This window comes from Haliotis rubra, unplaced genomic scaffold (genome assembly GCF_003918875.1).
Source record: "Haliotis rubra isolate DU_JTF1 unplaced genomic scaffold, ASM391887v1 Scf61, whole genome shotgun sequence".
NCBI lineage: Eukaryota > Metazoa > Mollusca > Gastropoda > Lepetellida > Haliotidae > Haliotis > Haliotis rubra.
In genome coordinates, this window is record NW_025767313.1 from 2426424 (window position 1) to 2439850 (window position 13427).

Sequence of the window (13427 nt, forward strand, 5' to 3'; positions counted from 1 at the left end):
CGTGTGTCATCTGCAATATTTGCCAAACCAACCACAAATTGCTCCTCACAGACGCAACAGTTGTCTTCCCGGACACTCTTCAACACTGGTGCATCAAGCTTGAACTATGAGTGTCCAGCCCCTGGACAGTGTCGGTGGGCTGGTGTGTGTGTCCAGTCTGTGAGGGGGAAGAAGGTTAAGCCCCTCTATAACCCCAGTGCATGGAAGCGCATCAATAAACATGGCATCCACCAAAGGCTGTATTCAGAAAATGGCATTCACATACTTTGGAGAAGATTCCTAAAGGGGAGGCACTCGCTTGCACCTTATGAAAGACTCTTAAAAGGATCTGTTAAAGGCAGAATACTACCTAAAGCTGCTAAATGGCGTTAACAGGAATGTTTAGTCAGTAGAAAGCCAATATTAAAGAGTGACTTTGTGATAGGTATGTTGTATGACCTGAATGGAAGATATGGATGGCCTTAATTAAAGTTATTTCATACATTGCTGCATTTGTTTGTTGAAAATTGTTAAAATATGCTAACATTGTGAGACTAAATTCTTCCAATGAATATTTTGTCTGTTCAGTTTTACACTAACAGTGTTTTCATCCTAGAGTATGCAATGTCCAGGAATTTATGGAAGCCTTGAGATAGATAAAGAGAGTGGGTAAATGATACTGAATGAGCAAATGGTTCTGGTACCTCAGTCACATACTGTATTCCATTTGAAACTGGGAAAACATATCTGTCATGATTTTGGTTCTGTTCAGTGTGAAACTTGTGCGTAATGCTAACAAAAACACATGAATTTTTTTAGTAAATTTATTACACAAAGATTGATACAAGTCATTATTTTGAAGTAAAAAATATTTGGGTATAATATTACCTAGAATGTTATGTACAATTTCTAATTGGCGCTGTCATTCAGAAAGGTTTGCATACAATGCATCAATCAAAAGAGTAAAGCTTGGTGTCACTGAAACACACAGTTCGATATCTCCATATCATCACACAAAAATACATGCTGAGTAGCATGCTAATGAAAACATCATGCCACTGGAGCACGTCTGTCAGAGGCTGTAATACATAACCATTCACTGGAACAGGCTACTTCATGTCATGATTGATATTCTGAGTGAACTTGGGTCTGTTAAACATATAACTGCTCAACAACTGATGTTCACACACAAACTCTACTTTATATCATGTATATTCACATTCATTCCACTGAAACAATAGATATCACACATATGGCCATACAATTTGTAAACCTGCATGTCTTGTTCCATAATATCTGCAGCCCAACAGAGATATCGATAATTCAAACTCACTTTGTTGATCACAAACATCTTAGCGTAAGTAACATTTCACAAAACTTAAAAGCTATGAAGCAGGAAGCAATGGGAGTAATAATCAAACTGCCCTGCTCCACAAAGCAATCCTCTTTTCATTACAAAGATAAGAGATAAAACACCTCAACTCAAGCACTCTGATAGGTAATAGACAAAATATGTATTTTTTGGGACAGTACTGAAAGGATGTTCTGATTCAAGTATTAGGGTCCTTTATCTTTAATATTAGGGGGAAAAGCCCTGTTCAGTTATGGCCTTTGTGTTGTCATCCTGGCACATTGAACTATGTATCATGGCCTTCTGTACTGGCGCACCCAGTCTCTCAGTACACCAAGGTATCAGAACTTTCTGTACACTTATGATGACAGTCTTTACATTGAATTGCTTTGAGGAACAAGGCTTTGTTGTAAACTGAAATTAATTATAGTTTAGGAGAATAATCTCACAATTCACTCCTCCAAATTATGAGACACAATTACAGCAATTCCTTTACAGTAATTTGTTCATTTTTAAGAATGCAAGCAGTAAACAGTTCCCAGTCATTTCTAATTTTGTGAGTAATAGTTCTTTTGATCTCCACTTGGATATACACTCTTGGATTAAGTTCAGAGAATGGGTAATTGAATACTAGTATTCAGTCTAATAACAAATGTAAAAAATAAGTATTTGGTGCAAGTCTAAATTATCAAACCATTTCATCCATCAACTGTATGTTACTTGGTAAAAAATGTCTGCCTTCACCTTTCTCATGTATGTTCCCTGAATTCATTTTGTGAGTGTATATACATATTAAGAAATGAAGACAAAGATATTAATACATGCTCTTCTTGCTACAGTGAGTCATCAAGAAATATGTCTCTGTGATACATGTATGTTGGGATTACACTGAAATGAAAAATACTGGACTTTATGCATGAAATAGTCGAGATGTGATACAAGCCTCTTTCACAGGGAGCATTCACTGTATCACAATTGCACTCTGCCCTACTTGTAGAAAACGGGCGCCACATGGCACTATGTCATCAGATATGGGAAAGCGTTACACACATGCAGTTTGCTTATTTACAAGGATACCCTTTAGGCTCTGGATACACAAACAAATTAGGAAAGAACCACAAACTGAAACTTACTGTAAGAAAGAATCAGCAAGTTGTAGTAGCAAAAAATGATGCACATAAACCTTTTGGTTTGACTATCAAAATACAGTCAACTCGATGCAGAAAGAAATGATTAAACCTTTTCTCAGCTAAAAACAACCCACACCTGTCTGCCATTTTGAAATAAAAATAAAAAATGTATGCAAGCAGTTTTATCATGTGTTAATTCACATGGAAATAACTACTGGTACTCATCAAACTAATGACTAAACATTTTGCCACAGTCAACAACATAGGAATGTGTATCTTTGTCTTCTGTGTGAGCTCTATCTCCACTTGACGAACCGCATAGTTCCACTGTCAGGAACGATATAACAATTCAACCATGTATGGCGGTCTAATAACATGCATCATAACCCTGGTAAGTGATGTCATGAGTGAGTGAATTTGTTCAACAGCTTTCTGGAAATTAGAGGAAAGCATGAAGTAATCTTAGACATATACTACTTAGTGAAACCAATGAGGATGGTGCTGAGAAACTAGAAAGGTTGAGTATTGGATTCATCCCCATTGAACTGGAATACCCAAGGGACAGAACTCTACACAGCAGATTGAGGTGTCCCGATGACTGGGTCACCGATGCCCAGATGTCCTGACATTGTTAACACTTTAAAAATACTGGAACAAACTCAAGCACTAAAATTCTGCAGTATACATATTCTCAGACACAGAGAAACTGAAGTCCCCAGGAGCTGTCAAATGCGTTACAACTTAAAAGGGACTAGACATCACATTATTGTTAGTTTCATTATTACTAACTTTGTTAGTTACTTACAATGTATATGATCACATTGACTATTCTGTATGTCCACCTTGCAGCTTGATATTTACATATTTATCACTTCAGTGTGGTGATGATGACATCTGAGGATGCCTGTCATCGAGTATCTAGCTGCTTTCAAACACTCCAGAATAAGAGCATGGATTAAAATATTTAACAAAGTATTACTCACGGGAACAGCAACAAATATTAAAACACCAACAAGAACAAAATAACAAGGACACAGCAGGACATAATGAGCTTTAGATTTTTTACAATATGTAAATGAAGCATAAATCAATGTTTATTTCTTAACTATGAAAATCAATCAGAAAATCATGTTAGAATACGTAAAACAACCTGACACGTCCAAACCAAGTTCTCCAAAGATGATTGCTGAAATACATAACATTCTCCTTGCTATCACACTCCATCCACCTTGTAGCCCAGAGAGAAGAAAGAGTTGCACATTGCTCTTGTCATTACAATAACTTCAAGGAACTTTTGCCAATATTTGGACGATCACAGCAGCTTGTTGTGGTCGATGCATAGAAGATGCCAAGCTTTACTCTCCTATTATGTGAAAGACATGATAGATTCCCAGTCTGCCTCGAGAAGTCGTGGCAGGGCCTCATGATTCGTTGATGTTGGCATTGGCATCACGGGAGTTATAATTCTCCTGCTCTTCTGCTGTGATTTCTTTGGCATGGTATTGGGTAGTGTCAAACAGCTTTAAGTGAATCTGTAACAGATAGATTACATTGTTTACAGACTTTTTGTCATAAAATTCAAAGCTCCCACCCCAAATGAAATTATAATCCCAACTTGATGTGCTAAATTCATGTCAAAAGTTGGTCCAAAACCTTGTCATATGCATAGGAGAAAGTAGCATGTTTCGATCCATACCATTGAATACATTACAGAATCGGTCAGATGATCAATTTAACTGGCAGAAACTCTATGATAATACTACTCAGCCATGTCTGCAGCAGACACTGGTATAGATTTTCAAACTGGGACTAAAACAGCATAAGTAATGTTTAACCAACATCATGGCTTTGTAGTGGTGAAATGTGTTGAGAGAAGCTTCGATGTTTAGTTTATATCACTGAATACTAAAATATAATGTTAAAATACTTCAGAAGTGAAGAAAATTACAGATTGTTTACCCGATTTGCCTGCCAAAAGCACTTAGTTTGGATCTCTAGATACATCCTTGTCCAAATCCTTAAAGGTGTACGAATATTTTGGTGCCTTAAAGTTCTAAGTTTGGTCCTGGGTGAACAGTACTCACTGATGAACCATATCATTGTATGAGGTAACGCTGTAATCTATGTGCTGTACCTGTATGAAGACGTTGACCTCTGCACTGCGACTTAGGTAAGGGAAGTTGCCGCCAGTCTTCAGGTGGGCTCGTTTAGCGTCTGGGTAACATTTGTACATCTCCTCTCTCACAGCATGAGATAAGGCACAGTCATCAAACACCTGCAACAGACAGTGGAGCCCTACACTGTGGTGCCATTCACATGCCATAGTACCCTCACCAAACCATGGCTCACTCACTATAACCTCCACATGCCACAGCACCCTCACCAGACCATGGATCACTCACTACAACCTCCACATACCACAGCACCCTCCCAAGACCATGGCTTGCTCACTACAACCTCCACATACCACAGCTACCTCACCAGACCATATCTCGCTCACTACAACCTCCACATACCACAGCACCCTCACCAGACCAGCGGCTCACTACAACCTCCACATACCACAGCACCCTCACCAGACCATATCTCGCTCACTACAACCTCCACATACCACAGCACCCTCACCAGACCATATCTCGCTCACTACAACCTCCACATACCACAGCACCCTCACCAGACCATGGATCGCACCACTACAACCTCCACATACCACAGCACCCTCACCAGACCATGTGTCGCTCACTGCTCAGCCACTACAACCTCCACATACCACAGCACCCTCCTCACCAGACCATGGATGGCCACTACAACCTCCACATACCACAGCACCCTCCACCCAGACCATGGATTCGCCCGCTCACTACAACCTCCACATACCACAGCACCCTCACCAGACCATGGCTCGCTCACTACAACCTCCACATACCACAGCACCCTCACCAGACCATATCGCTCACTACAACCTCCACATACCACAGCACCCTCACCAGACCATGATGGCTCACTACAACCTCCACATACCACAGCACCCTCCACCAGACCATATCTCGGCTCACTACAACCTCCACATACCACAGCACCCTCACCAGACCATGGATCAAGCCCACTACAACCTCCACATACCACAGCACTCCTCACCAGACCATGGATCGCCCACTACAACCTCCACATACCACAGCACCCTCCCAAGACCATGGATCACTCACTATAACCTCCACATACCACAGCACCCTCCACAGACCATGGATCGCCCACTACAACCTCCACATACCACAGCACCCTCCCAAGACCATGGCTCAACCACTACAACCTCCACATACCACAGCACCCTCCACAGACCATGGATGCGCCCACTACAACCTCCACATACCACAGCACCCTCCACAGACCATGGATCGCCCACTACAACCTCCACATACCACAGCACCCTCCACAGACCATGGATCGCTCACTACAACCTCCACATACCACAGCACCCTCCCAAGACCATGGATCGCTCACTATAACCTCCACATACCACAGCACCCTCACCAGACCATGGATCGCCCACTACAACCTCCACATACCACAGCACCCTCACCAGACCATGGCTCGTTCACTACAACCTCCACATACCACAGCACCCTCACCAGACCATGGATCGCTCACTACAACCTCCACATACCACAGCACCCTCACCAGACCATGGATCGCCCACTACAACCTCCACACACCACAGCACCCTCACCAGACCATGACTCGCTGACCAGACTTCTGCACCATCTACATACCATACAACCTTCAACAGATCACTGTACCTTCTACATACCACAACACCCTTAACAGAACATAGCACCATCAACATACCATAGCACCCTCAACATACCATCAGTGAGGTCCAGCAAGTGTACTTACATCAATAATGGTAACCTCAACTCCACGCAGTTTCTGTGGTTCAATGTAGCAGTTCATGCAGTTCAGCGTTAGTCTCGATGCCAGCTCTGGCTGGCTAAGTTGGTCCAACTGTTAAAAGACATGAAAACAACTGAAACATCATCCTCGATTATCCAGTTCCTTAAATCTCCATAATGTTATAATAGATAACCTGGATCCATTTGTCACCATCCATCTCTCATATCAATTACTACATGAAATCATGTCTCATGACAGACAACTGAATTAACAGCTCTTATTAGCATCTGGTCATTCAAATCATGCTTAAGACAAAGCTCTGGCGGCAAGAGGGCCCACAAAGTGCTGATATGCTTTGAAATCATTTGGTTTTAGGACAAAGCTGTGTTTAACTTCTAAGATTATGTTTGTCTGCATTAGGATTTTATGTCAGTTTACATCCCTTTCGTGTATCGTGGAAAGGATAAGGGAGCTGGATTTATCACCTCCCTGAAAACACTGCAGTTGTATCTTTAGGTTTAACAGTAACCTGGACCACATTTCACAAAGGAATCATAGGGCTACGACTATCATATTTCCTATACTTTAACATAGAGTTACGACAGTCGTAGTGGTGAGATCGCTTTGTGAAACAGGGCCCAGAACCGTACTGCAGTTGTACCATTGAGTTTAATACCGACCTAAACAGTATTGTACTTGTATCACTGGGTTTAACATCATGCTGAACAGTACTGTAGTTTATCATTAGGTTTAACACGCCCTGTACAGTATTGTACTTGTATTGTTTGGTTTAATGCCATGCTGAACAGTACTGCAGTTTATCATTGGGTTTAACACGCCCTGTACAGTATTGTACTTGTATCATTGGGTTTAACACGCCCTGTACAGTATTGTACTTGTATCATTGGGTTTAACACCATGCTGAACAGTACTGCAGTTGTATCATTGGGTTTAATACCGACCTAAACAGTATTGTACTTGTATCATTGGGTTTAACACCATGCTGAACAGTACTGTAGTTGTATCATTGGGTTTAACACGCCCTGTACAGTATTGTACTTGTATCATTGGGTTTAACACCATGCTGAACAGTACTGCAGTTGTATCATTGGGTATAACATGCCCTGTACAGTATTGTACTTGTATCATTGGGTTTAAAACCATGCTGAGCAGTACTGCAGTTGTATCACTAGGCATAACACGCCCTGTACAGTATTGTACTTGTATCATTGGGTATAACATGCCCTGTACAGTATTGTACTTGTATCATTGGGTATAACACGCCCTGTACAGTATTGTACTTGTATCATTGGGTATAACACGCCCTGTACAGTATTGTACTTGTATCATTGGGTATAACACGCCCTGTACAGTATTGTACTTGTATCATTGGGTTTAAAACCATGCTGAACAGTACTGCAGTTGTATCATTAGGGGTTGTACTTTTATCATTGGGCATAACGCCCTGTACAGTATTGTACTTGTATCATTGGGTATAACACACCCTGTACAGTATTGTACTTGTATCATTGGGTATAACATGCCCTGTACAGTATTGTACTTGTATCATTGGGTATAACACGTCCTGTACAGTATTGTACTTGTATCATTGGGTTTAACACCCTGTACAGTATTGTACTTGTATCATTGGGTATAACACGCCCTGTACAGTATTGTACTTGTATCATTGGGTTTAAAACCATGCTGAGCAGTACTGCAGTTGTATCATTAGGCATAACACGCCCTGTACAGTATTGTACTTGTATCATTGGGTATAACACGCCCTGTACAGTATTGTACTTGTATCATTGGGTATAAACATGCCCTGTACAGTATTGTACTTGTATCATTGGGTATAACATGCCCTGTACAGTATTGTACTTGTATCATTGGGTATAACACGCCCTGTACAGTATTGTACTTGTATCATTGGGTATAACACGCCCTGTACAGTATTGTACTTGTATCATTGGGTATAACACCGCCCTGTACAGTATTGTACTTGTATCATTGGGTATAACACGCCCTGTACAGTATTGTACTTGTATCATTGGGTTTAAAACCATGCTGAGCAGTACTGCAGTTGTATCATTAGGCATAACACGCCCTGTACAGTATTGTACTTGTATCATTGGGTATAACACGCCCTGTACAGTATTGTACTTGTATCATTGGGTATAACATGCCCTGTACAGTATTGTACTTGTATCATTGGGTATAACACGCCCTGTACAGTATTGTACTTGTATCATTGGGTATAACACGTCCTGTACAGTATTGTACTTGTATCATTGGGTATAACACGCCCTGTACAGTATTGTACTTGTATCATTGGGTATAACACGCCCTGTACAGTATTGTACTTGTATCATTGGGTTTAAAACCATGCTGAGCAGTACTGCAGTTGTATCATTAGGCATAACACGCCCTGTACAGTATTGTACTTGTATCATTGGGTATAACACGCCCTGTACAGTATTGTACTTGTATCATTGGGTATAACATGCCCTGTACAGTATTGTACTTGTATCATTGGGTATAACATGCCCTGTACAGTATTGTACTTGTATCATTGGGTATAACACGCCCTGTACAGTATTGTACTTGTATCATTGGGTATAACACGCCCTGTACAGTATTGTACTTGTATCATTGGGTATAACACGCCCTGTACAGTATTGTAGTTGCACAACTGTGTTGAGCACCAGTCTAAACAGTATCACAGGTCACATGAGAAAGAATTGAAGTGATGTGGGTCTTTACCACTATTTTTCAAACAGTTTCAATGAATTGTAAGATCTACAAGCATAACATTCATACCTTTTCAACCAGGAAATCAACCGAGTCAGCAATTTCAGCATCAACAACACCTTTTTCAAAGTTTCCCATCACCATCTTCTTAAGAAAGAGTGCTGGCATCATCCAGAATCTAAAAGTATGGATACAACATCTCACTGAATAACTGATCTAACATGATCCCCTGATGTAAACTTAACTGCACTTGTTCAGATGAGTGAGTGAGTGAGTTTGGTTTAATGCTGCTTTTAGCAGTCTAAGTAAACTTAGGCTCAGTATTATTCGTACAAAACGTGAGACGGGCCGAAGTACATACCGTTTGAGGTAAAGGTTCAAACGGTATGTGCGAATGTTAACTTTCGCGATTTGGGAAGCTGTGACTGATTGGTCAGTCCAAAAGGTCAGCTGACGCGACCTTCTATAAGGTTTTGTTAGACTCAGTATAGCAGTGTAACGAATAATACTGAGCCTAAGTTTACTTAGACTGCCGCTTTTAGCAATATTCCAGCAATATCACGGCGAGGGACACCAGATATGGGCTTCACACATTGTACCCATGTGGGGATCGAACCCGGGTTTTCGGCATGACGGGCGAACGCTTTAACCACTAAGCTACCCCACCGCCCACTTGTTCAGATGAAGATCTATAGCTCATAATGAACTTCACTTAGCATCTTTTGTGAACAGTCACAATTTTTAACCCATGACCTGTGAATCCTAGTGTTGCTGAAGGAAGCATAAATCTTTGCCCTAGTTTCCCTCCAAACACATGATAGTAAATTCAGTAGACGTAAAACTGGACAGAATGTTTCTGCAGTACATACGTAGCGGCAGAGTTTGTCTGCTGGAAGATGGATGTGTCATAGAAAGAGTTGCATAGAATGATGGACGCCACCCGGGGGGAGCGGTGAGTGAACTCCGCAAACTTCTGAGCCAGGAAGCCTCCCAGAGAAGCCCCGAATATATGAACCTGGTGTGAAAGATAACAACATAAATCAACAACATATGGGTGTTAAATAACAACCAGTGGAAAGCTGCAATGTTACAATAAAACTCTCTGTACAGGTCCTTCCCTCAGCTTGTCATCAATGGTCTGAATGAACACAGCAAGGAATGATTCAGTCTGCCTCATCGAGTCATATGGAATCCCAGAAATAGGTTTTAGGGATCAGAGGCAGTGTGCGAAATAGCTACTGGCCCGCTAGCCCGTGGCTAGTAAAATCCAGTCGGACTAGTAAATCGCCACAGTTACTGGCCCAACTGGCTAGCAAATTTTCATATGGCCATTTTGTAAACATATCACTCTCTCCGACTTGTTAAGTTATAATACACTTTGAAATCATGCAAGATTATGGCCTGATAAACATGTTCATTATATAAGCAGCTTAATGATGAAACCCATGTCATGCAGACAATATCTTATTCTCACCTATTTTTGTAATCTTTTGCTTAGTTTCTACATTCAAATTTTGGGCTAGTGAAATATTTTGTGGGCTAGTAACTTTCAGGCATAGCTAGTCCGACTGGCTAGCTAAAGCCGGAAACTATTTCGCACACTGATCAGAGGCATCAAACAGTGAGTCCTGAAATGCCAGCTGTAATCTATTTCTACAGACTAGAAACACAGTGGACTTGACACTTCCACATGTCAAGCCTGCTCTAAAGCTCAATGATTCAGTGAAGAAACCAGTCTGTTAAACATTTGGTTTATTTGATGCTTAATGCTGCACTCAGCAATATTCCAGCTATATGGCTGTCTGTATATATTTGAGTGTGGACCAGACAATCCGGTGATCAACAGCATGAGCATCGATCTATGCAATTGGGACATGTGTCAATCAAGTCAGCAAGCCTGACCACTCCATCTCGTTCGTTGCCTCTTACGACAGGCATGGGTTGCTGAAGACCAATTCTAACCCGGATGTTCATGGGTCTGTTAAACAAACATATGCAATGTTACCAGGATTAAAATTAGTATTAATGACTCAAGCAGACTTCTGTTATTGGTGTTGGGACTTGCAGTGCACATTATTTGCACCCATTCTCAGTTATTGTCTGCATTCTGTCCAGCAATATTCCAGCCATGATGTCATGACAACCCATAACCGAGTTTAGGCAAATCCATGGTAAATATGTAGAGTGAAGATATGTTGTCAGAGTATGAGGACATTTCAATATCTGGTCTCAAACTCTGGGGACACAGACAAATAACTTACTTTATTAAGCTGCAGATGATCACATAACTTCCTGAAGCCTTCACAAAGTTCCCTCATGGTCCAGTAAACTGGGTATTCCACCTGAAACATAGGCATACTGGAAACATGAAGCCAGTTATATCATTGCAAGGCTTTGATGTGGGTCTTAGATCATGTTGATGTTTACCACAAGTGGATTGTGCTGCCTCAGATGACAAGGCCACCCCTCACGTAAACCTTTCGACACATACTTGAAAAATTATGTATACATAATTTGTGACTTGAAATTATTGTTAAAATTAATCTTTCCTGGGTACAATGAAGATACTACATAAACATTTATCACCACAAGCATAATTTTTAAAGAAGGTTGGGTAAGCAAGGATACACTCAGCAACTTCTTGATCTACTCCATTCATCCCAAGGCTCTTTTAAGAAGTTGTTATGTATAACACAACAATCTATTCAGAAATGTCCTGTAAGTTACAGTGGACAAAATTACATGCGAAAGTGTACAAATATTTTTCATCTGCTGTTTATCCTTAGTCGATGGTGACAGTGAGAGTGTACTTGCTGCTGAGTCTTCCTACCCCAATCACTCGGAATCCTGCAGCAGACAGGCCTAGTATTTGTCGGAAGTAGACGTCTGCTCCACCACTGGCTGGGGGGAAACAAATGAGTGGACACTTGATGCTCTTTGGTCCTGCATCATACAGTGTCCATTCTTTGCTGTTGTCATCGTCAACTACAATCTGAAATTGAAGTGTATAAGATCATTACTTAGTTAACAAGTGTGTATCCGTTTCCTTTTTTGAAGTTTAGTTTTTTAACTTTTTTAGCCAGATTCATAAAATTTGCACATCAGTTCTTTCTTTCATGCCTCACCATGCTCACTGAAACCTCCCAAAATACAGTCAATCCTTAAATCGGACACATAACAGATTCATGTAAATACAACATGTCTATTCTAGAACTAAAAATCTAGGGGGGATTTGTCCCCCCATCATGTAAAAAGGAGGGGGGATTTGGAAAAAGTATTACTGTCTCTCTAAATAATGTACCTGTAAACTCATGTGAATAAAGAATAACAAACAATATGAAATTTTTAGAGTAAAATTAATATTTTATACTTATCCTGACTCATGCTTATTGCTTGTCTTCTTCTTCTTGCGAACCTAGTGGAACACGTGTATCTCCCAATTGAAGTTCCCTTCAATAAAAAATCACTCATTAGTACTCACCATGAGTTACCTCCCTTCCACAAGCGCGTGAACGAGGGCGCCACCTGAACCCATGTGCCTCACTCTCTCCTTTTTCGTTTTGAGCCAGACACTTTATTTTTCCGAAGAAATCCAAAGTGTTTAGTGGGGAGGAAGGGAGGGCTTACCTCATGAGTCAGGATAAGTATAAAATATTAATTTTACTCTAAAAATTACATATTTTTCCTTATCCTGACTCATGCTTATTGCTTGTAGAATCCGACGGAACAGGAGGTGGGATTATATATACTTTGGATTTTAATAATTAGTGATTTGAACTGAGATGATTGTAATAACCCTATGGGAACTTCATAAAGGCACTGAACTGAAGAATTCCTGCTGTTAACTTATCAGCTGCCATATAAAGGTTATTACAATTTACTGAATATAATAAAAGTATACACAACATTAAAGTAAGCTGAAGCCATTAATGTGATAGTATAAACTTCTGAGAGTTTATAGTGAATACTTTTATAATGAACCAAAGTATTAAGCTTACAATATGCATATATATAAGCTATAATAGTACTGTGCTTAAGATATAATATAACTTAAGCTGTATAATAGTAACCAACTACTTAGAGTTTGTTAACTAATACATGTTATGAATTGAACATATGACTGAGCTTAAGGATTGATAACTTAAGCTGAACATATATATAATAGCAGAACTCCTAGGAGTTGTAAGTATGATATAGAACCATAGTACTGAGCTTAAGATAATAAAATAAACTTAAGCAAAAATATATAGATAGCATGTAGCTATTAGTACTGTTATCAGATAAGTATAAAATCTGTAAGATAGACTTATCTTCTCCGTGGAACT

At 40.2% G+C, this 13427-nt stretch overlaps 1 protein-coding gene across 1 annotated transcript in view; it reads right to left on the reverse strand.

Annotated features, from left to right (window-relative positions):
- The window catches only part of LOC124255861, a 46063-nt gene that overhangs the window by 16251 nt on the left and 16385 nt on the right, over nucleotides 1–13427 (reverse strand). The window contains exons 3-9 of the mRNA XM_046689805.1: nucleotides 11933–12094; nucleotides 11364–11444; nucleotides 9972–10117; nucleotides 9172–9280; nucleotides 6355–6462; nucleotides 4595–4735; nucleotides 3885–3992 (exon numbers count right to left, since the gene is read on the reverse strand). Of these exons, the coding sequence (XP_046545761.1) occupies nucleotides 3885–3992; nucleotides 4595–4735; nucleotides 6355–6462; nucleotides 9172–9280; nucleotides 9972–10117; nucleotides 11364–11444; nucleotides 11933–12094 (855 nt within the window). The remainder of the gene's footprint in view (nucleotides 1–3884; nucleotides 3993–4594; nucleotides 4736–6354; nucleotides 6463–9171; nucleotides 9281–9971; nucleotides 10118–11363; nucleotides 11445–11932; nucleotides 12095–13427) is intronic.